This window comes from Psammomys obesus, unplaced genomic scaffold, assembly GCF_907164565.1.
Source record: "Psammomys obesus unplaced genomic scaffold, mPsaObe1.curated_primary_1811, whole genome shotgun sequence".
Classification (NCBI taxonomy): Eukaryota; Metazoa; Chordata; class Mammalia; order Rodentia; family Muridae; genus Psammomys; species Psammomys obesus.
Genome location: NW_026596166.1, coordinates 14,165,104 through 14,192,893, shown reverse-complemented (window position 1 = coordinate 14,192,893; position 27,790 = coordinate 14,165,104). Strand labels below are relative to the sequence as shown.

At 35.5% G+C, this 27,790-nt stretch overlaps 1 protein-coding gene across 3 annotated transcripts in view; it reads right to left on the bottom strand.

The window, feature by feature from the left end:
- Positions 1 to 320: 320 nt before the first annotated feature.
- The window catches only part of Mdga2 (MAM domain containing glycosylphosphatidylinositol anchor 2), an 870,813-nt gene continuing 843,343 nt past the window's right edge, over positions 321 to 27,790 (bottom strand). The window contains exons 15-18 of one of the 3 annotated variants that reach the window (XR_008718784.1): positions 15,931 to 16,061; positions 3,781 to 3,886; positions 1,592 to 2,169; positions 321 to 1,274 (exon numbers count right to left, since the gene is read on the bottom strand). Coding sequence is in view for 1 of the 3 variants with exons in the window: in XM_055595284.1 (XP_055451259.1) it covers positions 2,081 to 2,169; positions 3,781 to 3,886; positions 15,931 to 16,061 (326 nt within the window). In the remaining 2 variants the exon portion in view is untranslated. Of the gene's footprint in view, positions 2,170 to 3,780; positions 3,887 to 15,930; positions 16,062 to 27,790 lie in introns of all 3 variants that reach the window. The other 2 variants (XR_008718785.1, XM_055595284.1) reach the window with 2 other exon arrangements.

The window sequence follows — 27,790 nt, the reverse complement described above, 5'->3', positions numbered from 1 at the left end:
TTTAGTCCAAGATAACATAACCAATAAATTGCATAACTAATCTCATTTTAATGATAAGTGAATATTGCCCAACAAACACACATACTGCTTTTTTATACCTTACCTGGAAAGAGGCTTTATTGAACAGAGCTGTAAAATTATATTTTAAGTTGAATTATTGAATTTGCACAAACATTTCTACAGTAGTTTTAAAAAGAAATCAGGCTTTGTCATTTTCCACTACATTTTGTTGTGCTTTTTGTATTAATATTTGCAAATTCTGCAATTTAATACTAAGATCCCAATTACTTGCATAATCATTATTTTTTTTAAATCCTGGGATGTTGAAAGAACAGATAATAATAATATTCTTCTTTAGACAAAAGTCTTTTTAAATGAAGTTAAAAGTTGAGATAATTTAAGGAAAAAGATCTTCAAATTGTCATAACCAACAGGTTTAAGTGAAATTTACAATGCATTGGAAAACTGGCTGGTTAAAGGTATGGTTTGTCCTCAGGTAGCTCAAAATCATTTTTACAGGTTTTTGTTTTTTTGTAAAAGTGTTTTTAATCTTGTTAAAATAATAAAATAATATTTCACAATTTGCACAGAGTCTGACTAAAGGGCAGAGGCGTATTACCCTCCGTTTCTAGAATAAAGCCAGATTTTTCAGGCCCAGTTCCGCGGCAGAGTTCGTATGCACGGCAATCTCAAACATTTCCTTGTTCCCTCTAAAGGCAGGGCCAATTTCATTTCAAATGGAGGTTAGAGTAAAAAATAAAACAAAAATAAAAAGAAATCACTTCTGCGTTTTACCACCTTTTGCGCTAAGTATTATCTCAACAACCTTTCGCTCTGGTTGACCCATTTAATAACCTGGAAGAAAAAAGTGTTGCTCCCATGTGTGGTCTCAGTGGAAGTTATTTTCTATGGACATTAAGCCGAAAGGCCATGGCTGTCTAGGAGGTGAAACAAATAATCTTGTCTACATGGGTTTACGCAGCAGCGTGGGTCCTTCTTCAGAAGCGGCTGGGGTGTCTGGCCAGTAATTTGCACATGTAGGCTGTGTCGTCTGTTTACAAAATAGTTTTTACACAAACCACTGTTAGCAGTGCAAGCTTCTGAGTTGAAAATTATTCAGGCTTGTTTCATTGAAGGCACTTGGTTTCCATGGCAATTTATAAAAGATGGTGGTTTGGTTTCTTCATAGGAACAGATGACGTAGTTTGGGTGTTCAAGTGGCCGCAAGCAAACTCCGATAAGCCTGTGTAATATGTAAGCCCAGGTTTACCATCCTGGATAGTAGTGCATGCAAAAAGAGACATCATACAGTTATATAGCTTAGCCATGGGAGTGAGAAAAAAAGAAAAAGGAAACAAACAAACAAACAAACAAAAGAACTACAACAAACAGTAACAACAACAACAAAAACCTGGAACAACAGTGAAAGTGGGGTGGGGCAAGTTGGGGAGGAACATGAAACCTTTAAATAATTCTGCGTCTGGAGCATTTTCAAGGAAGGGTAACAGCCAAAGGTAAAAGGGCCTACATTTATTTAATTCTCTACATAAAACCTTCTCGAAAGGAAAATAAATGCCAGCTCTCCACGTACCCTGTTTACAGTGAGGTTTTTGTTGGCAGGCCATTAGGTTTCCATGGTAACAAGCAAACTATTCATTTGAAACAAAACCAGCCATGACTTTGTGCTTTGACGAGGATTTCTATAGCTCTTTTTTTTCTTCTTTTTCTTTCTTTCTTTTTCTTTTTTTTTTTTTTTCTTTTTTCCAGAGTTCAACCAGATGAAGCTGTAATCATTTTAGCCACAAAAGCACCTGAAGGTCTCTTTTGTACCCAGGCCAGGATTATCTTCTATATGTAGTTTGGAATAAGTTATATTTCCGTGATGTCTTTTTATCCCCAGTGCTTAAAAAATGGTGTTCTTATTATTTAATTTTTTGAGTCAGTAGTCAGTGGAGGAATCTTTGGTAGTTTGTTTTTGTTTGTTTGTTTTTGTTTTTTGTTTTTTTCAGTGTCCATTTACAAAGACTCTTTCTTCATGCCAGTGCCTGGTAAATCTTTTATAGCCCCTGCCAGGATAAGGTCACCTTCGAGGACTTAAGATAGAGATGAGGATGATAACTGGAAAAAGCCATATATGAACTAAGATCCCAACAGCACCATCCACGGAATCTAAAGATAAAGAAGTACCCAGAACCATCATTAAGGACATAAACATTTCATGTAGCTACTCATGGAGCTTTTGTGAACTAATAAATTCAATACTTGGAAAATAATTTTAGAAAAAAAATGGTTTTGCATTATAAATCATATTTCTAAGACAAGCAGAAGGGGGAAAACAGCCTAAATGTACAGTTATGAACATGGCAGACACACATTTCTCTGTGCTAATTTAAAAATCATGTACATGAGAATGTTCTAGAGTATGATATCGAAAACATGGTAGGCTCTCACAGTCATTTCCTGTAACTACGCTAACTCCTGCTTTCTTCGCTTGTTTTCCCCATTTGTAAAGTTTACTTCAATTTACCAAATTAAATTTGTTTAAGTTTTATTGAAACATTAGAAACATAAATTTTGGATGCAATGTTTATATGCCTTCTGTTAGTGTAAGGTTAACGTTGCCTAATGGATGCGGCATCATAAATGCCACCATCTGAAGAGAGTGCACAGTTCTCTGTGTTCTAGGCAAATTGGGTTCATGTGGGTGTAACTGAACCTTTCTCAAAGTGAAAATCCAGAAAGTTTTTCTTTAAACGTGCATTTTAAATGCTAAGCATTATAAAAAGCAACCACAGTCTGCTGCTGTGTTTTTTTTTGTTTGTTTGTTTTTGTTTTTGTTTTTGTTTTTGTTTTTCAATGCTAAACAATGTAGTTAATTAGGTCCTGGAAGCTGTAACTGCATTGCTGATTTTCAATATCTAGAATGTAATAATTTTTTTCATAAATATACCGAGTAAAAAATTCTGGTGTACTCTACACTTGAGTAACATAGAGTTTCAATATATTAAATTATTGATGATTTATTGTGGAAATTTAGGCTGATTACTCCTTCATAGTGTGAGCATAGAATTAAAATTTATAGATAGGTCTAAGAAAATCCTGCACGTGAAATGCATTCCAACAATGATTATAAATACATGTTTCAAATGGATAATGTGAGATGAAGATTTTGGGAGCAGAAATACTTTTAAAATATCATTTCATATTTATTTAAAATTGATCCCAAAGTAGAAAATAAAATTTTGAAGACACTGTTAAAGTATAATATCTAAATTCTAGATAAAAACAAAATTATCTAGCAAGATTGTGGAGTTGATATGGAGTAGATTATATTAGAATAAGTATAGCTACTCCATTACTGAATATACGTACTACATTTCCATATAAGTGTGTAAAAAGAGCAATATTAGCTCCAGGAAATGTATATTTAAACTATTTGGAGTTAAAAGCAGCTTTGTTATATCTGTGCTGTGCGTAGATTTGCCAAATATTTTAATAATAGTTTTGCAACCCCTTCACAACATAGCATAAAGTAATATATTTTATCTGTTTTAAAAATCTCAGTGTTTTGCATAGAATTAAATAGAAATTAGTATCATTTTATGTTACTGCAAATATGGTCCCAGTGCACTAGAAATTTGACTTAACCATACCTCCACTGATTTACAGGCAGAAGTAGTTTTCACTAAAACATTTTCTATGAAATGGAAACGTTACTGTAATTGCTGTTAGATAATTTCCCCATCCCATCAAGTGACACTCAACAGCAGAAACACTCACTCTTAGTTGGTAGATCTTGTTTTGCACACTCTCCTTCTGCGATTGACACATCGTCGATGGCGATGTCACCTTCTATCCCAGGACCTCGAATGCCTTCAAAAATTAGCTACAAACATAACAGATTTATTAGACTGGCTTTATTGTTCTCTAAGCACAGAGCACAACTCTTCCAGAAACATCTTAAGGAATTAATCAGTTATGTTTTCAGTACTGTTTATAAAACCTACCATAGAACCATAACCTACCCTGTCAAATGCTTTGATTTTTTGCAGGTACATAGCACAGGTTCCTTGTGCTCTTTATACTCATCTTTTGACTTCCTGCTGTGATTTCATTTTGAAATTCTGCATCTAAAACTTGATGATATTTATGAATACAAACAATAAATTTGAAGCTAGTGAAAAGCCTTTGGATTTGAGTATTTACAAGAGCTGATCACAAAGGCTCAAGGAATGAGTAGTGGAAGAGCAGATGAGCATGCCAGAAGCCTTTATTTATAAATCCCTGCTATGATAACAAAATAAGCAATTTTAAAATTTTTTAATTATGTAGTCTTGAAGGAGAAAAGATCTTTAGAATTATCATTTTTATTTTCAAGTTATTTCTTTCTTCAAGATTTTTAAAAATACTTTAGGTACTAAAATGTAACTTATTTATTTAGTAGTTTATACTCTCAGAGAAATTTTGGAATATTACTTTTTTCTTTCTAAACAAATATTAACTTAATAAACAACTCTAGTATAAGATAACGCTGGTGTGTGCCTTTTATAAAGCAATCTTATTTTAATATTATTTGAGTGAGGTGTATTTTGAACAGTGTACAAGTTAGCCCTTACTTTTGGTTCCTCTTTGAAAATTGCTCATTGACCATTACATTTAAGATTATTCTTAGAGAATTCAAACTATTTCTGCAAAGCTGATCAATATTGGTCGGCATGCTATGACAAATTTCTCAAATAAAAATTTTCAGTTAGTAAGCATAGACACTAGTAATCATACTTTTTCTTAATGCCCTGCCCTTGACTTACAGATAGCTTGGTAATCAGTCTTTACAGCTTAATAAAGGAAATGTGTTGTGAAGTCTTATTTAACCGATTTAATTTTAAATGTTGTTTTCTGCTTATCCTTTTTATTTATTCATGATGATAATTAAGATTTTACAAAGCTATCTCTGGAAGACATCTCAGATAACCTGTATCACTGAAGATAAAGCAAAAGGACAGGCTAACGTTCAAAGTCTCAGAACTAAGTTTTCAGTTTGTGAATTTTGAGTCTGCAGAAAGTAATTTATATGCTCAGAAAGAAGAAAGTGTCAGGATGGTAACTATGAAGCTATCTGGGAAATGATTGCAAAGAGGTGGAGATGTAAGTATTTTAGGTGACTTCGGTATAGAACCTTACCTGATACAGAATCAGTGATAAAATAAATCAAAATTTCATCAGCCACATCTCTCTTTCACTATGGGACACTGACTCTTTGCTAATTATAGCACAAATAAAGTGTTCTTCTAAGTCAGCTGTGAGATTCCTGCTGAACACTAGCTTAGTTCCACACAAGAAAACATGTTCCACTTTTGATAAAAGAATCATACTTTGTTGAATTAAGATTGTGTGCTGTCAGGGCTGGAGAAATGGCCCAGTGGCTGCTTTTCCAGAGGATCCAAGTTCAATTCCCAACACCTATATGGCAGCTCACAACTGTCTATAACTTCTGTTTCTAGTGATCCCACACCTCTAGACAGACATAATGCAGTCAATACACCAATGTACACAAATTAAAAATAAATAAATTATTTTTAAAAAGATATGTGCTGTCATTAGAATAGATTTTTATTTTATGTATTATAAATGATTGTGCAGCGTTGTGTGGAGCTCCTGTTGCCAGTCATTTTAACTTTACGGAGAATGGAAAAATGACAAGTGTTCTAGCTAGAAATTTTTGGTGTAATAATCAACTATCCCACAATTATCTAGCTCTTTCTTGAAGAATTCTTCTCAATTACTCAGAAGTTAACTTTGAAAAGGTGGTAACAGGGAGTAGGAAAAGAAGAACAGCTGTTGGTGCTTAAGGAGGAAGATACAGGGCTCGCAACACAGCCACGCAGAAGACAAGGACACTGCATTCCTATATGTTTTATGTGACGAGGTGGCGTAAGAATGCAGCATCCAGAGGGTGAGGTAAGATGTTCTGTGTGTGCCACCACTTGGGATTTAAACACTAGAAGCCTGAATCAAAATCTTCATCAGGAAGATGCAGAAGCAACAGCTTTAGTAGTATTCAGATTCTTTTGGCTATGCAAAAGTGACTAGTTTCTTGAAAGTATCAGGCTTTCCTTGGAGTTTACAATTCTGTTCACTTAGTAAACGCTCACTATCTGTAGCCAGAAGCCAATGTAAGATAATAGGCTTATATACTTAAAAATGAAAATAAAAATATAAAATGAACATATTCTCCAAGTCTTTCACAAGCTTCTTGCAGCTGCTTCCTTAGGAATAATTTTAATTTTAATGATCCATCACTATAAAATTTTCTGTAGTCATTGCCTTATACTACTGTTCACTTCTATTTGTTCAGTTATTGCAATAATTATCAAGGTTCCTTTTCTCTTCTTCTTGCCTACCTCACAGCTTGATCAGAGTTGCTGGCTCAGATCTAAGCTTACATTGAATAGAAAAGTCTTGAATCAGGAAAAATGTGAAAGACACCCTATTTGTGGTTAGATGGCAAGGGAGTTGATGGGGAGAGATTACCTAAAATAATTTAATGTGAGCGTTGCTCGCCCTCTAGAATTGTGCTACATTATGTGTCTTAATTACAAATCAACAAGAACTGAAACATACTTTGCCAAGAAGGCTGTCTATACCTAGAGCAATTCCTTACAGGATTGTTTCATCTCTTTATGATACTGAATTGGTGGGATGGTAATAAAAGTTGGCTGATTTTCAGATTACTTACTTTCACTGACTTTCATAACCACTGATAATATCGTTGGTATTAAATTAAATGTAGCAAGCTGATTTTCTTCTATAGGAACCTAGCATGAATTTTAGACACTATATTAGAGTTAAACGAGGGAATTAGTTATCCTTTATTAGTATGATAAAATAATTTCTGACAAAACTCTTGTTACATGTTTAGTGTTTTTAATATTTATTTTTGTTTGTGATTATTAGGAATCCAATTCAGTGGGGGCATAGAAAGCTCTTCTAAGGCATGATTGCATGCTTATTTTTATTTTTTGAGATTATAATACCATTACAGCATTTCTCCACTTTTCGCCCTTCAAACCGTCCAATATAACCCTCTCCACTCTTCTTCAAATTCATGTTCTTCTCTTTCAGTAATTGTTTCTTACACATATATGTTTATACATATACATTCTTAAATATGAACTGCTCAGCATGCATAATATTAGTTGTATGCCTTATTTCAGGACTGTCCATTTGACCTTGGGCAATCAGATGGAATGATCTATAAAGGAGACCACCTCTCCTGCTGCCAGCATTCCTCAAATGCCTGCAGTTGCTTGTGTAGGGCTGAGGGTGTTTCCTATCCACTTTGTCATTTCTACTGGTGTTGTCCTAGTTGCTCATTTTCAGTTTTTAGGTAGTTTGCTATTGAGCTAATTTGGACTTCTTTTGAACTGTTTAGTTTTCACATGAGCATTTATCACATTGTTCTGTTTGTACACTTAATTTTAACTACAAATTAAAAATGTATAGGTAGCTCAAATGTAGCCCATGGCAGCTCAGCCTCCAAGTGGGTTCCCTAGTAAGGGGAGCAGGGGCTGTCTCTGACAGGAACTCAGTGGCTGGCTCTTTGATCACCTCTCCCTGAGGGGAGTGCAGCCTTACCAGGCCATAGAGGAAGACAATGCAGCCAGTCCTGATGAGACCTGATAGGCTAGGGTCAGATAGAAGGGGAAGAGGACCGCCCCTATCAGTGGACTTGTGAAGCGAAGGTGTGTTTGGAAGCATATGAGGGAGGGGATTACAGCTGGAATACACACTGCTAGGTATATACCCAAAGTTTGCTCAAGTACACAAAAGGGATATTTGCTCAACCATGTTTATAGCAGCTTTATTTGTAATAGCCAGAACCTGGAAACAACCCAGATGTCCATCAATGGAGGAATGGGTACAGAAATTGTGGTATTTTTACACAATGGAATACTATTCAGCAATCAAAAAGGAGGAAATCATGAAATTTGCAGGCAAATGGTGGGATCTAGAAAAGATCATCCTGAGTAAAATATCCCAGAAGGAGAAAGACAAACACGGTATATACTCACTAATATAGACCTATAAGATAGGGTAAACATAATGAAATCTATACACCTAAAAAAGATAATCAAGAGAGCAGACATGGGGTAAGATTATCAATCCTCGTTTAGAAAGAGAGATGGGATGCGCATTGAACATATGACAGGAGTCTACTGAGCGCATTTGAAAGACTCTAACTAGCAGTGTTTTCAAAGCAAAGACTCATGACCAAACCTTTGGCAGAGTACAGGGAATCATAAGCAAGAAGGGGAGTTAGTCTGATGAGGAAAGGATAGGAGCTCCACAAGGACCAAATATATCTGAGCACAGGGTCTTTTCAGAGACTGACATTCAACTAAGGACCATGTATGGATACAACCTAGAACCTCTGCTCAGATGTAGCCTGTGGTAGCTCAGTAACCAATTGGTTTCCTATAGTGAAGGAGGAACAAGGACTATTTCTAACAGGAACTCAATGACAGGCTCTTTGGCCTCCCCACCCCCCAAGGGAGGAGCAGTCCTGTTAGGCCACAGAGGAGAGCTTTGCAGCCAGTCCTGAAGATACCTGATAAAACAGGATCAGATGAATGGTGAGGAGGTCCCCCCTATCAGTGGACTTGGCAAGGGGCACGGTGGAGATGAGGGAGGGAGGGAGGGACTGGGAGGGAATGAGGGATCGGGACACGGCTTGGATACAGAGTTAATAAAATGTAACTGATAAGAAAAAAGAAAAAAGTGAATAAATTGTAATGATAAAAATAAATAAATAAATAAATAAATAAACAAATAAATAAATAAATAAATAAATAAATAAATAAATAAGGAAGAATGCATAGGCCATAGTAGATTTAGTAATGACATTAAGACCAAGATCTTGGGGATGGTTATACTTTGTAGGAAAATGTAGATTATAGAAAAAATATGTTTAGATATTTAATACAAAATGTATGTCATACTTGACATTTCAATCCTTTATAAAAATATGCCTTTGTTAGCAAGTTCCAAGTCCAAAATCAAGAAACAGCCACGGAACATTTACTTCTATGTTTTTAAACATGCAGGATATGAAACAACCACTTTGAGAAGAAAGGAATTTTTTTCGGAAAGCTAATTTTTTTCATGTTTGTGAAGTTTCATTATCATTCTGACTACTAGTTCATCACAGTGTTAAAAGTGTTTCTTATTGTGCACTTTTGTGGTCAGATTTGTTTAGTAGATTTGAAGGAGTTAATAGCATGTTGATACAAGAAGACATCCAGGTTTGGTATTTCCAGCAGACACAATTAGGTAAAACCGATTCTTCCTGCACGACCATGTGGACATTATTTAAAATATTTCCTCAGTAGAAGATGAAATTTAAATTTTAGATGTTTTTATACTTTCTGCCTAGAATGCAACAAATGAAGATGTGACAAATACCTCATTAGAAAATTAACTTTTCTAATGGAAAAGGCTGGAAAGATGACTCAAAGATTAAGAGCCCTTGCGCTCTTCCGGGAGAGAAGGGTTCAATTCCCAGCACCCACATGGCAGCTCACAATTGTGTTCCCAGTTTTAAGGGATCCTAGGCCCTCTTCCGGCCTAATTGGCAGAAGGCATAAACATGGTGTACAGATATACGTGGAGGCAAAATATCCACACACAGAAAATATTTTTAATTAAACAAATAATATTAACCCTTGATAGATAACTTCATATGGAATTTTAGAATTACGTCTGCTACTTCCTTACAATTACACCAAACACACAAACTTGTTTCATGCAATAGATTAACAGTTTCTGGTAAACACAGCTCTTCAAAGTATACAAAGTTGACACCATGGAGGCAGACTGATTAAACCACTGTGTTTAGACATCACCTCTCAGTAGGTGAAGAAGAGTTATCTGGAGAGCTATTGAATACAAGTAGTTAAAGGATCACATCATACAATATCTTCAGATAGTGACTTCACTGCTCAGGGAAGCGTTTGTAACTCTTCACAAGTGTTTTCTTTCTGACAAGAGACAGATTTCTTCTGTTTTTTTTTTTTTTTTTTTTTTTTTTACCTCTCAGAGAAGTGTAAATGTTTAAGAGTATGATTTGAGAAATAATTACAAATATCAATGACAAAAATAATGATTTTAATAAATTTATGCATGGCAGAATTAATAATGATATTTATCTTATTGGTTCAACAAATTAACCGAACTGTAAAAGATATGTGAGGTGATACAACCCACTAGACAGGGTAGTCTTGGAATTCTTCCCTGGAGTATACCTTCACAGGATTCTAGCTCATCTTGTTGGGTGTCAGTCTCAAAAGCTTACGATCTGAAATAACAACCTAAGATTGAATTGCAGTGGAATACAGAGAAACAGGGCATATTGTAAGCTATAAATTGGAGGTATTTACCTAAAAGATCTCTCTCTCTCTCTCTCTCTCTCTCTCTCTCTCTCTTATATATATATATTCATGCAGATGTCCATGGAGCAGGAGGCTAGAGCTGGAGTTACAGGTACAGGTTGTGAATTGCCTGATGTGGGTGTGAGTAACTGAGCTAGGTTCTTCTGCAAGAGCAGTATGCACTCTTAACTGACGAGCCATCCCTGCAGCCCTTGAAACTGTATTAAATGGTGAATTCAATCATTCTCTGGGAATCCTAGGTATGGACTTGGCCAGTGTTCATCATCCTGGCCAGTATGTAATAAAGCTTGCTTCAAATTTGGTTCAAAAATTGTGGTAGTGTTCTTATCCTCAGCAGGTGGAGTTACCAGCTGGAAAGATGGTAACCACGAGGACCCAAGTTCAGGTCCCAGCCAGGTATAATCACTTGTACATCTTTAACTCTAGCACTGTGTAGGGCAGAAGCAGGAGAATCTCTCAGGTTTACTAACAATGTAGACAAAGAATGTTGAGCTCCCAGTTCGGGAGCCTCAAAGAAGAAAAGAAAAGAAAAAAGAAAAGAAGAGAAAAAAAGAAAAGAAAAGAAAAGGAAAGCAAGGAAGGAAGGAAAGAAAGAAAGAGGTGAATTCAGCCACCATCATGATACTTTAATAATCCTCCCTTAAAACCTCTTCCTCCTTTCTCATAACTCCCATTCTATTTCATAGCCTACATACACACACACACACACACACACACACACACACACACACACACACACTCAGAGAGAGAGAGAGAGAGAGAGAGAGAGACAGGCAGAATAAACAAATTTAAGGAAACATTAAAATAAATTTCTTCATCGATTCTTGTTATAGCCAGAATCTGGAAGCAACCTAGATGTCCCTCAACTGAGGAATAGATATAGAAATTGTGATACGTTTACACAATAGAATACTATTCAGAAATTAAAAACAAGGAAATCATGAAACTTGCAGGCAAATGGCGGGACTAGAAAAGACCATCCTGAGTGAAGTGACCCAGAAGCAGAAAGACAGGCATGGTACACACTCACTAATAAGCAGATATTAGCTGTATAATATAGAATAAACATACTAAAACCTAGTCCTAAAGAAGCTAAATAACAAGGAGGACCCTAGGTAATATGCTTAACCTTTATTCAGAAGGGCAAACAGGTTAGACATCGGAAGTTGGAGAAAACAAGGAACAGGACAGGAGTCTTCCACAGAGAGCCTCTGAAAGACTCTACTAATCGAGGTATAGAAGCAGAGGCTGAGACTCATACCAAACTTTGGGCAGAGTGCTGGAATCCTTATGGAAGAATAATGAAATTAAAAGACCTGGAGAGGATAGGAACTCCACAGGAAACCAACACAGACAAAAAAAAAAAAAAAAAAAAAACAAAAAAAAAACTGGGCCCAGGGGGTCCTGCAGAGACAGATACTCCAACCAAGGACCTTGCATGGAGAGGACTTAGACCTAGACTCCCTGTTCAAAGGAAGCCCACAGGCTGCTCAGTTTTGAAGTGGGTTTCCCTTGTTAGAGGAGCAGGGGTTCCCTATGAAGTCCTCTCCGTCTTCTCCCCCTATGCCCTTTCCCTAGTCCACTGGGAGATTCAGGAAGGCTGTTGATAAAAAAGAGGGAGGAGACAAAATGTGGTTTTCTTTATTAAATCTGAACTCCTTAAAATATATAGATTGTTTTAAGTAACTTGGACACATCATTGTAAATGTATCACATTATTTAAAAACTTTTATAAATATCCAGCACCCATTAATTTAAAATTCATGATGTTTACTACCCAAATTACTAGATTTTAGTAAAACAAGTTACCCATCACAGCACGAAGAATCAATCTATTAAAACCAACTAAGAACCATGATAGATGTGTACGAGCACATAGAGACTCCAAATATTTAAATATGAGTTGGCCTCAATGTGTTCAAATCATTAACTAGAAAACTGAAACTATCTTGTAAAAAGACTAACATTGAGTTTATAGAGATGAAATGTCCAGTTGCTGAGATAAAAAGTTCACTGAAGGGGACTAAATTCAGAGTAGATATTACTAACAAAGGATCAGTAGATATAAAGGTAGAATACATATTGTTCAAAATCAAACTCAAATTTTTGAACAAAAATCTCAAAAGATAAAATGGAGAAGAAAGAGGTAGGAAGAATCTAGCCAAACCATCCTTAATTTTCATACAATGATTAAACCCATAGGGACAGGAAGTTTAGGAAATTGCATGTACATACAAAGAGAACACATATCAGAGCATATCAAAGCATATATAAATCTAAGCTCTTTCAACCACCGTTAAAGAAAACTTAAATGAACTCAGAGAAATAACCTTGTATAATATACAGAAGAATATATTTATGCACAGCCAGAGATTCACACTTGGACAGAACAGAGAGACAGCAGAAGGACATCATGAAAGTTCTAAAGAAAAACCGCTAAGCAATGCCTAGAGGAAACTTTTTTTTTTTTTTTTTTTTGAAAAATGAAGGTGAACAAGACAATTTTTAAAAGTACAGAAGGTGAAAAGAATCCATCCTCAACAGACCCACACTTCAAGAAATGTCAAATGAAGTCCTTCAGGCCAATCAAAACTGATAGCAGATGAAAGCAGGGACTTCCCAGTGCTATAAATCTCTGAAAAAGTCCAAGGAACACAAGAGAAGGACAGTACATTGAGAACCAACAAATCAACTCTGGTTTCTGTATCGGCACAGAGGGAGCCGAGTACAGCAGAGAGAATTTCTCCAAGGTTTACAAAGACAACTACAAATAGAGTTTGATCAATTTTAACATTCTTGAATTTCTTTGTATGTTCCTGATTGTTTCTGTAAATTTTATGCAAATCTCTGCAGCGACAGAAACCCATTTTCGTGGGTAGCTGACCTGTACATTTTTTGTGAATTTAAACCACCCTTTTGATTTCTGATAATCAAAGATCCTAAAGTCTGTTCTTTTAATCAATAATTATGAGGAACAGGAATTAACTGTTCTAATTAGGTAAGCCTAATTAGAAAAGGGACTGGACAGTGGAAGCCTTTAACTTCAACCTCAGACAATCCTGCTGCTCTGCCTCCCATTTTTTTCCCCTGTGAGATTCTTCTCAGTGCTCATGCTCCAGGGGGGCAAAAGCTTTCTACAGTCTTCACAATGCCTCTTGAAAAATGAACTGGGTTTTCTTGAGAAACCATTAGCCAATCAGCAAGCTCTTGAACTTCCCTTAATGTGAAAGACTGATAGAATAAAAGATCTATTTGAATAAATCTTATTATAATTTAATATTTTCTTGCAGTCAATTCAATTAACTCTGAACATTAAAGGAGTTTTAGTTAAATTCTTTTTTTTTCCTTCAGTTTTCTTATGCTCTCATTTAAATTTCTTACCCTCTGTCTGCAGAATCACCATGGCAGCTTGGACTCTCTACCTATATCCTGAAAACTGGAGGGGCTTCGCTGCTCAGTACAGTGGGGCTCAGGTACACATGCTCTCTGTACCATCCTACTCCCACTTTGGCCGAGCCAACCGACTGCACCCCAAAATTTCTCAGAATACTTCCCACCAGGAGGGTTCCAGTATTTGAGGATGAAGATAGATTCTGTGTGTTTGAGAGCAATGGTATTACCTATTATATGTAAGCAACAAGGAGCTCCCAGGACAAACTCCAGAGGCAGCAGCTCACGCGGTACCTGAGTGAGCTTTGAGACAGTGACATCATGTCTCCAGCCAGCACCTGAGTGTTCCCCAGCTTGGGCGTCATACACAACAAAACAGGCTACCAAAAACGTGCTGGATGCTCTCTTGAAGCCTGGGAGTTTCTGTGGTTGTGGGTAAGTGACTGAAGTCACAGTTGTCTGCACCCTGCTGTGACTCTATAAATCGGTCTTAGAGTCTTCTTTTCACCTGGCCTTCCCTAATACCAAAGGCTGGCTCCTTACCTGCACTAGCCAGACCAATTTCAGGGCTAATAAATTATTTCCCTGGAAGTGCTTAACAGATGTTCATTAACATGATGTAATATCAAAAAAAGGATTGTCTTAGATATAGTATTACCATAATTCAAATCTTTATTGCATATGTATTTAATTTAATCATTTGTGATGAAGATGTAACCCATGTAGGAATCCAAATATATAGAGATCATCAATATTTTTAGAAAAATAATCTTCTATGTCCAGACACTCAAGCACGTGCGCGCGCACACACACACACAAACACACACACACTTTAATATTAGTTGTACTTTAGTTATGTCTTGCCAGATTAAGTTATTTCAGTGTTTACAGTTGTATTATCCTTCAAGACACAACATGATTCTGTTGCTTTCATAGTTACTTCAAAATTTTTATTTATTTTTATTTTATGTGCAATGATGTTCTGCTTACATGTATGTCTGTGTGAGGGTGTTGGATTCTGAAGCTCCAGACAGTTGTGAGCTGCCATGTGGGTCACATCTGGGAATTGAACCTAGATCCTCTGGAAGAGCAGTCAGTGCTCTTAACTGCTGAGCTATCTCTCTAGACCAGGCATGCATGATATAATTAAATGGATTTGAGTCCTTTCAATATAAGAATAAAGCTATAGACTATGTTACATATGATTAGATGTTAAAAATATTTTATTATATTAAACAAATAAAAACACTCTGGCATATGTCACTAGAAATGTATGTTCACATATTCACTCATATACATATGTTCATATGTTACTTATATCACTAAAGCAATGCTCCCAACTTTAGTAAAATAGCTTGTAGATATTTCATCTTTTGCAAGGATAGTTAAGGTTTTTTTTATTTCAATTCAAAATCTTAGGTCATTAAATTTTTTGATATCTTTGTAAATGGCTCATTGGCTTTCAACCGAAGCCTAACTTCAATTTATAGAAAGAAAAATAATTTGTTTAAACTTTCTGACTTTGATTAAAGTAATAAATGACTGAAGTGGAAAATGTGTTTAAAATTCCATCAAGAATTATCCAACACATTAATAGGGTAGTGATACCCAGTCGTATTATTGTGAAAATTGGTATTATTTTCTGCAGAGAATAAAGTACATGTGAAGAATATTATGGAAATGGATTAGTATGTAAATACTTCACCATTTTTTTTTCTTTAGGTAGGGTTTTCTCTGTGCAGTTCTGGCTGTCCTAGAACATGTTTTGTAGACTAGGATAGCCCCAAACTCAGAGATCTACAGTTTTCTCTCTCCTAAGTTCTGGGATTGAAGGCATATGCCACCATGCCAGGCAATACTCATGTTTTGTTAGATTATTATTCTATATGCTACTTGACAAATGCTCATAAAGATTCATTTGTCTTCATAAGATAGATTTTCAAACTGAAAAAAAAAAAAACAACTAAAATGTGTTTTTTTAGTTTTGTTATCCAGTATTCGGAATATTCACATTTTACTGATTGCTTCTTCAAGACATGCATTTAGTATTGCATTCACAACCCAGCAATATGGAAACACAGTTACTTCTTACCTGAAATGAAGTAATTGGATATATATTAACATGGGCTTCATTCCATCGCTGTCCTTTATTCCCACTTGAAGACCATAGAGGATTCTCTATTGTTGTCTGCCCTTTCAACCGGAGATAGACATTTAAGACACCTAAAATAACAATGGGAGTTTATGTTGTCTATTTGTCTGCTTCAAGTTTGTTTCTCCTTGACCAAACATTCATAAGCATTTAAAATAAAACCCTGCAAATCATTCTAGTGTCGTTTGCTCTCCTCCTTCTCTTATTTTGCTATGATGGTGTGATCCAACAATAACCATATTATATTTCCTAGGTCCTGCAAATGGTACCTTATGTTGTCAGATAGCTTAGCAGTGAAGATTAATGTTTGAAATCACACTTATATGAGCCAACAGTAAAAGGCAATTTAATTCAGAAAAGAAGATGGGTTTTGTGAAGGATGTTATCTGCTTGTGAAGGTAGAAGGAGCATCGACAAGTCAGAGAAGACAAGGCAGAAGGAGCAATTGAATAGATTTCCCCCCCGCCGCGAATCCTCAGAAGAATACCATTATCTTAATTTTCACACCACAATTTGTATTTATTTGTATTCTGCTTCTCAGAACCATAAGAGAATGCATCTATCCCATTTTAAGCTCGATTTGTTATCATTTGCTGTAGAAAGCCAATATAGCATTTACTCATGTACTAAATGGACCAGACAGTATTTGACCTTCATTTTGACTTGTATTTTCATTTAGTATCTTTTCTCATTTAAAAAAAAATCACATTTATTTTCATCTAAGTCTCATTTGTCTTATGAAAGAAGTATTGGGCATAAAATAGAGATAGCTTTTAAAAATTTTATCATTTAATACATCTTTTTAATTTTGTTGTATTATACACAAAAATGATTTGGAAGAGGGACTGCCTCTGACATAATCTGATTGGCCTGCTCTTTGATCACCTCCCCCTGAGGGGGAAGCAGCCTTACCAGGCCACGGTAGAGGACAATGCAGCCAATTTTGATGAGAACTAATAGACTAAGATCAGAAAAGGAGAGGAGAACCTCCCCTATCAGTGGACTTGGGGAGTGGCATGCATGCAGAAAGGGGAGGGAGGGTGGGATCGGGAGGGGAGGAGGGAGGGGCTTATGGGGGGATACAAAATGAATAAAGTGAATTAATAAAAAATTAAAAAAAAGATTTTAATAATGACCACAGTATTGATAGAATATAAGGCATCTTAGGGCTCAACGGCTCTATAGAGTACTTAATGTGATCATTCCACATTACAGATGAGAATACTAAAGGAGTTAAGTGAATTTGTTTAAGTGGTGCAATAAGAAAATAGCAAAGGCAGGATTTGAACTCAAGTCTAAATTTTATGTCCTAATGATGATACTATCAATATATTAAGCGATAATGTAAAAAATCTGCTATATAGAAATGATATATTGTATTATTATGTTGAACAAAGAATTTATTTTAATGTTTATTCATTTAGGTATATAGCTGAAAATAATGCAGATGTATTCATGCATAAATTATGGGAATTTTTAATTTTTCTACCTTTCTTATTGCTTTCACATTCTACTTCAAGATTTTCTATATTTTCTTTTTAAATGTAATGAATATTTACATATTCCTACACACAAATGTCTTATCCCTTACTATTTAATTTAATGTGCATGGTGTAGATTCTCTTTTTTTGTTGTTTATAATAACACCATCCATTATTTGTATTATATTGTAAGCCATTATATTACATTGCATTATATATTATATTATATTATATTATATTAATTATATTATATTATATTATATTATATTATATTATATTATATTATATTATATTATATTATATTATATTATATTATATTATATTATATTGTAAGCTCTTATTTTACATTATATTGTCAGCTATTATATTGTACTTGCCACATTGTTTTATAACATCTCCATTCTTCCTGTTTTTATTTAGCTTCTGCTTTTTCTTTATGCACTATTCTATCAGTCATATTTTTTGTTTCCTGAAGTTAATATTTTTATGTATATTAATGAAAACATCACATTACTTAAAGTTACTGAGCCTTTGCCAACAGATAGGCATCTTCGTGTTATGCCTCATGTCTCCTTCGCTTTCTCACCCTGTCTCTTTTACTTTCTCTCCCTCCCCATGCCCAAATTCTTTATCCCTTTGTCATAAAGTAATCCTGTAATGTTTTTTTTTTTTTTTCCAGAAGCACTTTTGGTACTTCTCTTTCATTTTTTTATATGGAAGCAAAATGTAGTATTTTGATTAAACTTAAAGCACACTTATCTTGTTAATATATTAATAAATGAATTGGCTAAAGGTTGAGTGATACCAATTTTCACATATCATTATAATGATAAGTAACAGATACTGAGGACTATAAGTCTGTGAGGATTTGTTTGAGGTTATAATTTGCTTTGGTGAAACACATATTAATACACATTAATAAATGTTACATATTGGATCTGAAATGCCCCGCAATGGGTTTTGTGCCTAAGGCTTGGTTTTCAGCGCAATGCTCAGAGTTATGAATTTAGGGAAGTAAATGGATCATGAAAATGTGGACCTAATACATGAATAAACCCATATTTGATGAAATTATTGGAGAATGAGGAAGGAGACTAAGAGACAGAGTCAGAATGGAATGAATGGGTTACTGGAGGCTGCTCCAGAAAGATGCATCTTTTACCAGCCCCTTCTTCATCCCCATCTCTTTGTGATTCCAGGCTCCCAAGAGGTGAGAGTAGCTTTCCTTCAGTTTGCCTCTCTGTCATGTTAGTGCCTTACCACACTAGACAGAAAATTTGAAACTGGGGGCCCAAATAAATCTTAGCTCTCCTAAGTTATTAATTGTAGGTGATTTGTCACTGAAAAAAAACAAAAACAAAAAAAAAAAAAAAAACCTGACCGACAATGACATTATTACATGAATAATTATATGGCATTGTTTCAGAGTTTAACATAGTTTTTCTTCTTAGGAATCTGCCTTGCTGTGACTGTGTTTACAGTTTCTTAATTAACAAAAGTTTTAATATGTCTATTAAATTCACACTTTAGTTATTTTGTTTATAATATCAAAGACATTTTATATGAAAAATAATTTGTATGTAGCTAAGAAATACAGATATAAATCACATCACAGAATTAAAATTAGATTTAGACTAAGCAAGATGAGTTGTAATTAATTGTGACCAACTTATATTCTAGAAAATGTCAATATTATAAGAAAGAAAATTACCTTAACTGAAACACAACTTCCACCTGTGTTAAAGTTTAAAAAATTTCTTATTCCGTTGCTAACAATCATTTTACTATCCCCAAGAATAACACAACTTGTTTCTTAGTGACCATATTTCTGAGATGACAACAAAAACTTATGAATAAACAAATGACTTGCAAACTTTCCCCCTAGCATTTCCCATTTTAGTTCCTAAAACAGAATCTGCTGCTAAAAAATATTTAAACCTATGCCAGATCATCTTGGTCAATAAAATTAGAACTTGTGCAACAGAATAAAGCTCCTTGGGAGAAGTTAGAGTCAGCACAACTGATTCAGCACATTTTAATATTATTGTAGTAAAAATTCCAAAGTACATATGATGGATTGCATTAATACCCCTTAGAAGTAATTTTAAATCCTCAGAGAGAGGGTTTATGCTTGAGTAGGCAACAGATGCCAGAATGTATGAATTTATCCATCTCCAAGGATCTTCTATTGCTACGTAGTTCTATGATAAAAGCTGGAAATAGCTAAGAAAACAATTGATTTCTCTTGTTTGTCTCCCAAAAGCCAGAGGCTAGGTGGCCTGAATTGTTTTATATTATAAATAATGAACAAAAATTCAAGCTTTTCTGTTTGCAATATCTATAATTAGTATTTAATGTTGTTATTTTATTTAAATTATTGTATAAAACCTAATTTCATAAACATTATTCACCATCACCATTACCTAGCTATCATCTTTCTTTTTTTCCACGTAATTGTTTCTTGATTTAGCTATACAATATATTAGATGTTTTAGAAAATAATTTAATGATACATCATAAAATATATATCTCTTCTTACCATAGGTACTTGAAATTGAGACATTTTCATGAATTAATTTGTAATTTGGCTTATTCTAAGGTCTGGATGTCAGTAGCATATAAACAGCATTTTTATTATAATCAGTAACATAGTCTCATTAATTGAAGTTTCACATTCTATGAAAAGATTAGAATGACCCAAAATTATCTGGCTCCAGGCAAGATTTATGTGTATTGATAAGTAATTGTTAGCGTCATTTGTTTTATGCACACATATTAAGTAAGAAACTATGAAGTCATCATTTTCCCCTTGAATAGAAATGGCTGCATTGATACTGTTTTTCAACACATAATTAATTGCAGCAATATCTTAAGCCAAAAAGTCAGTTCAATTTCTCCCATCATTACCATGCTTCTGGTATCTGCTGAATTTTACAACACATTTTCCTATGGTGACCCTCTACGAAGGCCTTCTACTTCTATGCTATTTCAGATCTCCTCTTTGCATCCTTTGGTTCTTCAGCTTTAACACTTTCCCCTGAAACCGTTCTTTATTTTCACACCTTAGCTTCTTCCGATTCTCACATCTGCTAACCTTGCTTTCTGCCTTCTTCTACTTACGTCTATCACAGTTTGCTGTTCTTCCATCTCTACAAAGAAAGTTTTATCTTAATATTTTTCTTTCTTGTTCATCCACAGTGGAGGCCTGTAATTCATTTTGTTAAATGTACTTTTTCTTATTCAGTAACTTATGTAAAATCAATGAAAAAAACCACTTGATAGGTAAGAAACATTTACTGCAGTTCTCTGATGAAATACTATTATCTACTTCAGCTCACATAATTAAATTGGTTTAAATATAATAACTTCTACTAAACACAGTCTAAGAGCAAACTATAGATAGGTGAATATGAGCATTACATGCACATATAAAATGTTATAATGAAACCCTTTACTTTCTATAATTAATGCATAATAATAACAGTTTTTCAAAAAATACATAGGGAAATAATTTTAGAGGTTGTTTGTGATTCTAAAACAAGTACTAAAATGAATGAATTTAAGGCTACTTACAGTTTTTATCAGAAATTTCTGTGACAACTCTCTCTAATAATACTTGATCATAGGATACAATAAATCATAGCTAGATTATACACATATCTACTCTGCAAAATACTTATTTAAGAAGGTAGTTTACAAAGTGAATGTCATCATTTTTATCATTGATGGCACAATCTTATCAGTTATTAAATATAACTAGGTCTTCGTTGTTAAGACAATTGCAACAAGTATCAGCTATTATCCTATAGTTGCTAATATCTGCTATTCAAATAAAGAATACTAAGTATCCTCCTTTTGTTATTTCCTTAACCATGTAGAAATTGCCACTGACATGGTACTTAATGTTGAAATTTTATCAGTATGGAACTTTATGTTAACTTTCTATTTATATTTTCTTTTTTTTTTTTTACTTTTTTTTGTATTTTATTTTTTTCTTATCAGTTACATTTTATTAACTCTGTACCCCAGCCGTGTCCCGATCCCTCATTCCCTCCCAGTCCCTCCCTCCCTCCCTCCCTCCTCTCCACCGTGCCCCTTGCCAAGTCCACTGATAGGGGGGACCTCCTCCCCATTCATCTGATCCTGTTTTATCAGGTATCTTCAGGACTGGCTGCAAAGCTCTCCTCTGTGGCCTAACAGGACTGCTCCTCCCTTGGGGGGTGGGGAGGACAAAGAGCCAGTCATTGAGTTCCTGTTAGAAATAGTCCTTGTTCCCCTCACTATGGGAAACCAATTGGTTACTGAGCTGCCACAGGCTACATCTGAGCAGAGGTTCTAGGTTACATTCATACAAAATTTGTATGTGCCTGCTTGCTTGTTTGCATGTGTGTGGTGTATATGAAGCTGACTCTGGAGGCCAGAATAAGGCATTGGATGCTTTGGCACTGGAGTCAGTTCTGAGTGACCTGGTGGGGTTGTGAGGAACCCAACCTAAGTCCTCTTTACCTCTCAACCATATCTCCAAACAAAGAAAAATAGTATTCTAACTTACATGTAGCCAATGTATTTGTGATCATACATATACCTTTGCCCCAACAAGAATATTTTTATTGTATATTTATTTACTCTGGCTCTTCTAAATAAATGTAGCCAGAACTCTGAAGTATTGGGATCACTCGAGAAAGGTCAGATCCATGTGGTGTGAGGAATTCCTGCTTAAGGAACATGTTCCGATCTAACTCAAATCCTTGATATATTTAAATGCAAATAAAAGAAACACAGTCTTTGACCAAAACTGGAAACAAAAGCCAGGCTCGTAAAATCATGCAAAAAATAGTTAATTTTCTCTGTTGTCTGTACAAAGATATTTATATCATTATTTTAAAATATTTGAATTTCAGCATATTACATAGTCCAAAAACATTAATACAGTTCATGAGAAAGAATAATTCAAGCTATTTTTATAAAGAGGTTAATAGAAAGTTAACTGCAAATCCTATTTCTATATTCGTTTAGATCATCATAAGAGGGAATATCCAAATCACAGTATTTCAGATACAATTGCATATTCTTATTCACATGTATTATCTATATGTGTTAAAATCATTTGAGGATGTCTTAGATAAGTTGCTTGTGACACTACTCAAGGGTACTCTTATTAAGTTAGCACTCCTGAATTAATTATTAAGACATATGTGATGTAACTAATAATAAAAAATAAAAATAAAAGACATATGTGACACATTTCTACATATTTTGCTTCACTTTCCAGAACACCAGATGCAAATTTATTTAGTATTCTCTTATTTATACAACATAAGAATTTTTCATGAGATATTTTCCATTTCCTGGCTGCATTCTTTATACTTTGAGTTCTCTTGTTATTCTTTTAATTCAAACAAAAGCTAATGTAGCTACTTTAGGTCATCTTTTAAACCTACTAAGCACTTGTTGTTCTGAAGAATCACATATTAATGAAAAATGATCATTGTTCTCATGGAGACTGCAATGAACTAGCTTTAATGTGACAAATGCACATATTTGCCCCTGGAGTAATGGAAACAAAAGGAGCAGAGAGGGCTGACAACAAACACCAAAGCTGTCCTTCATCTCTATTCTGAAGGAAAATACAAACTGCACAGATGATTAAAAAGACAAAAGGTGCTGATTTTATCACATTTTTAAAATACTTATTTGTAAATGAATATTTCCTGAGTGTTTAAGTTAGTCTTGTTCAGAAAGAAGGTCAGAGGCTGGGATGCTCCACAGAACTTGATTTAGGATTGCCAAATATTGTTAGGACTGTCATTGATTGCATGACCCACCCTTTGACATTGGGATACAATATTGTCATCTACAAAGTTCATATTCAAGAACTACATAGTCGAATTACAAAATAAGATTTTAAAAAGCTCCCAATACATTATAAAAGTTACAGTTTGGTGTTGGGCTGCCATCATCACTACTGTTGGGCACAAAGTTGCCTACCACAGCTTCAGGAAACTTGTTCTCGGGGCTTTTATTTCACAAGGTTTTAAATTTTTTATTTATTTCTTTATTTATTTTTCTTTTTTTATTTAAGTTTTTTTTTAATTTTTTATTAATTACACTTTCTTCATTTTGTATCCCCCCATAAGCCCCTCCCTCCTCCCCTCCCAATCCCACCCTCCCTCCCCTTTCTGCATGCATGCCACTCCCCAAGTCCACTGATAGGGGAGGTTCTCCTCTCCTTTCTGATCTTAGTCTATCAGTTCTCATCAAAATTGGCTGCATTGTCCTCTACTGTGGCCTGATAAGGCTGCTCCCCCCTCAGGGGGAAATGATCATTATTAATTACAGTTTATTCACCTGTATCCTTTAGCCTTCTCCCTCATTCCCTCCCAATCCCACTCTCTCTCCTTCAATTCCTCCCATGCTCCTCCCCAAGTCCACTGACAGGGGAGGTCCTCCTCCCCTTCCCTATGACCCTGGCCTATCAGGTCTCATCAGGACTGGCTGCTTTGTTTTCCTCTGTGGCCTGGCAAGGCTGTACTCCCCAGGGCAAGGTGATCAGAGAGCCTGGCACATTTGCAGACAAATGGTGGGAACCAGAAGAGATCATCTTCTAGTGATCATCTTCTAGTGAGTGCAGTAACTCAGAAGCAGAAAGACACACATGGTGTATACTCACTCATAAGTGGTTATTAGACATATTATATAGGATAAACATACTAAAATATGTACTCCTGAAGAAGCTAAACAACAAGGAAGATCCTAGGGAAGATGTTGAATCCTCATTCATGAGGATAACTGTGATGAACATCAGAAGCAGGAGAGGAAAGGGAACAGGACAGAATCCTATCACAGAAGGCCTCTCTCTGAAAGACTCTACTAATCAAGGTATAGCCAAACTTTAGGCACAGTGCAGGGAATCTTATGAAAGAAGGAGGAGAGAGAAGACCTGGAGGGGACAGGAGCTCCAAAAGGAGACCAACAGAGACAAAACAAAAAACAAAAAACAAAAACCTGAGCCCTGGGGGCCTTGAAGAAAATGATATGCTGCGAGCCAAAGCTATTTACTGAAGCCAAAGCCAAATAGTGAGCAAAGGTCATTTAGTAGAGACCTAAAGCCAATTAGTGGAAGAGTTATCTAGGACCCTAGGTCATGTTTGATAGATTTGTGAGAACATCCGCTTGTTAGTCTTAGAGCATCCTTGAGATATCTTAAGAAAACATCTTTATGGTGTCTTGCAGGTGCAATATTCAAGCCATGAAAGCACTCTTGCTATCTCCTGCAGCAGTAAATTAGCCTCCCCCCTTTCCTGCCTTCTCCCTATATACCTTGGGTAAAAATTTCTAATAAATGAGGCTTTGACCAGACAAACTGACTTGGCCTCCTTCTTTGTGTCTCTGTCCCACCATTCTTTTCACCCCTCCTTAGGAACCCATTGAATTCCTGCTGGACAGGACAATGATAACCCAACCAAGGACAACGCATGGAGAGGATCTAAACCTCTCGCTCACATGTAGCCCATAGAAGCTCAGGCTCCAATTGGGTTCCATAGTAAAGGGAGCTGGGGCTTTCTCCGGAGGCAGGCTAGGGGGATCACCCCTTCCCTCAGGTGGTGCAGCCTTGCCAGGCCACAGAGGAAGATGATGCAACCTGTCCTGATGAGGTCTGATAGGCTAAGGTCAGATAGAAGGGGAGGAGGTCCTCCCCTATCAGTGGACTAGAGGAGGGGCATATGGAGGAGTAGAGGGAGTGAGGGTGGAATTGGGAGGATATGAGGGAGGGGGCCACAGCAGTGATAGAAATTGAAAAAAAATTCAATAAATGAAAATAATAATAATAACAATATTTGGTCATATAAAAGAATTAAATTGTTTACTAGGAGACACAGAAATTAAGCTATATATCATTATTACTATCCCAATTGTAATAGTTAATATTAGTTGGCAGCTTGGTATGACTTAGAGTCAACTAAGATAACATCTCAGAGAGGGATTGTGGTGATCAGGTTGGTTGATGAGCATGTCTTTTAGGGGATTACTTTAAAGAAGTTGATGTGGCATTATTGTGCAGGAACATTTGCTAAGCCAGGGATCCTAAATTGTATAAGAGTAGAGAAATTCAGCTGAGCATAAGCAAGTAGGAAATAAGCATATATGCGTTTTCCCCTTCTGCTCTCTGCTGTTGATGTCATGTGACCAGCTCTTTCAAATTCTTGCTGTTGGAATATTCTCATAAGGCTTGGCAATATCTGATTCTGTGAGCTAAAATAAGTCCCTATATAGGAGATATCCCTACAGCTAAAATAAGTCCCTATATAGGAGATATTCCTATAGCATTTTCTGTCAGGGTGTTTTATTATACAATAGAAATGAAACTACGTACATACATCACTCACATATAAGTTAACATTTAAAAGTCAGCAGATAATATCTTTGATCGGAAACCACCTTTCTCAGTCAGTTTTGATAAAGCACCCAACAAGCCCACAGTTGTGCCAGTGTGTCAGCCTTTAAATTGTGCTTAGTAATTTAAACCTGATAGCACTGGCGTTCTTGCATAATTCTCTCTCCTTGGGTAAGGGGATTAGGTATGTCAATTAACATAAACCCAAACAATGTCAAGTCAACTTGGAGTTTAAATTATAAATATTTTCAGCATTCATTTGCTTTCTCGAGTATGTTACTTGCTTTGAAGGAAGCCTGCTCTCTCTCTCTATAGGACACCTCAGCAGAGAATGGAGGGAAACCTTTGGACTACAGCCATGAAAACATTAATATCCTAAAGTCTAAAGTCATCATGAAATGGCTCCTAATGCAGAGCCTTCCCAAGCTGACTCTTGAAATTAGACTAAAGTCCTTTCTTGTTATACTGCTGATGTCTTCACAAATGATATTGATCCACAGATAACCAGGGAAGCTATACACATTCTTATGAACTACAGTCACTGTGAGACAATAATCTGGTTTAAGTCACAGGTTTGTTTGTTTGTTTGTTTTCAGGGGTTGCATACATTAGTCATGCAGCAAGGGTTAATAACATAAAACATCAGACTTTACTCTGATGTGGAATCTGTTAATTTTTATATTGTTATACAATGGTGACTCTCATTGTTATGCTACCTGTTAGTTAAGACTGCAAGACTTAGTTACAATCAACCAAGAAGTAGTAAATGAAATTAGGATATTAGACATTCCGAAAAGTCATTTTTGATTCTGTATTTTCAAAAGAATCTATATAACTAAGAATATTGTTTGCAAAATGAGTGACTGTAGATACAGCTTAGGTTTACAGAAAAATGAGGGGCTGAGTTAATATGCCACAGCTGTAAACATACCTTGAAGATGATTATTTCAGTGAACCAAATGTGAAAATATAGAAGGCAGACCTTTTTTCTTGCTTTCTCAGGTACATGAAATCTATGTATATGTTATCTGACCGTTTACTAAGTATGTTCTGCATTATGCTTGTAAACAATATCTGCACTCTATTAAAACACTTTACTGCTAAAATACACTGATAATCACCAACCTTCATAGGAACTCTTGGTGGCACAAGGTCTTGTCTTAATGTTGATGGCTGCCAACTGATCACTACGGTGGTTTCAGAAAGTTGTGTAGGTAGGCCAGTTTCTTCTTCTTTTTTTTTTTTTTTGTGTTTCATTATTTATGTATTTATTTTACTTTTATCATTTTTTAAAATTTTTTATTAATTACACTTTATTCATTTTGTATCCCCCCATAAGCCCCTCCCTCCTCCCCTCCCAGTCCCACCCTCCCTCCCCTTTGCATGCCACTCCTCAAGTCCACTGATAGGGGAGGTTCTCCTCTCCTTTCTGATCTTAGTCATTTAATAACTTTACAACCTCTTCCCAGTCCCCTTCCTCCTCTTCTTTCAGTCCCAACCTTACACCTCCTTCCCCATTTGCACCTTTCCTTCTAGAGCACTTGATTCACAATAGGATTTTCTCAAAATTAACGTTAATCCAAGCACCAATCCCAACCTTGTCACACTTTTATTGACTGAACTTAAGAAACTGTTTTTAATTGATTGTGCATGTCAGAGAAGCAATTCTCTAGCAGCTGAAACAATTATACTTAAGTGCCAAGTTTACATTTTTTTTTCTTGGCCTCAAGAATAGATGTATAAGTGGGTATACAGTGAACAGGAAATTGCCTCTCACTGTCAAAGCTCTTGGGTGCATTGTCATTGAGCAGTAATATTTTCAAAGGAATATGTTTTTGTTTTACAATTGACCCCGACTGTGAGCTTAAAAACACCAGTAAACTATTGTCTCAACATTTCATGGTCCATTTGTAGAATACAGGGG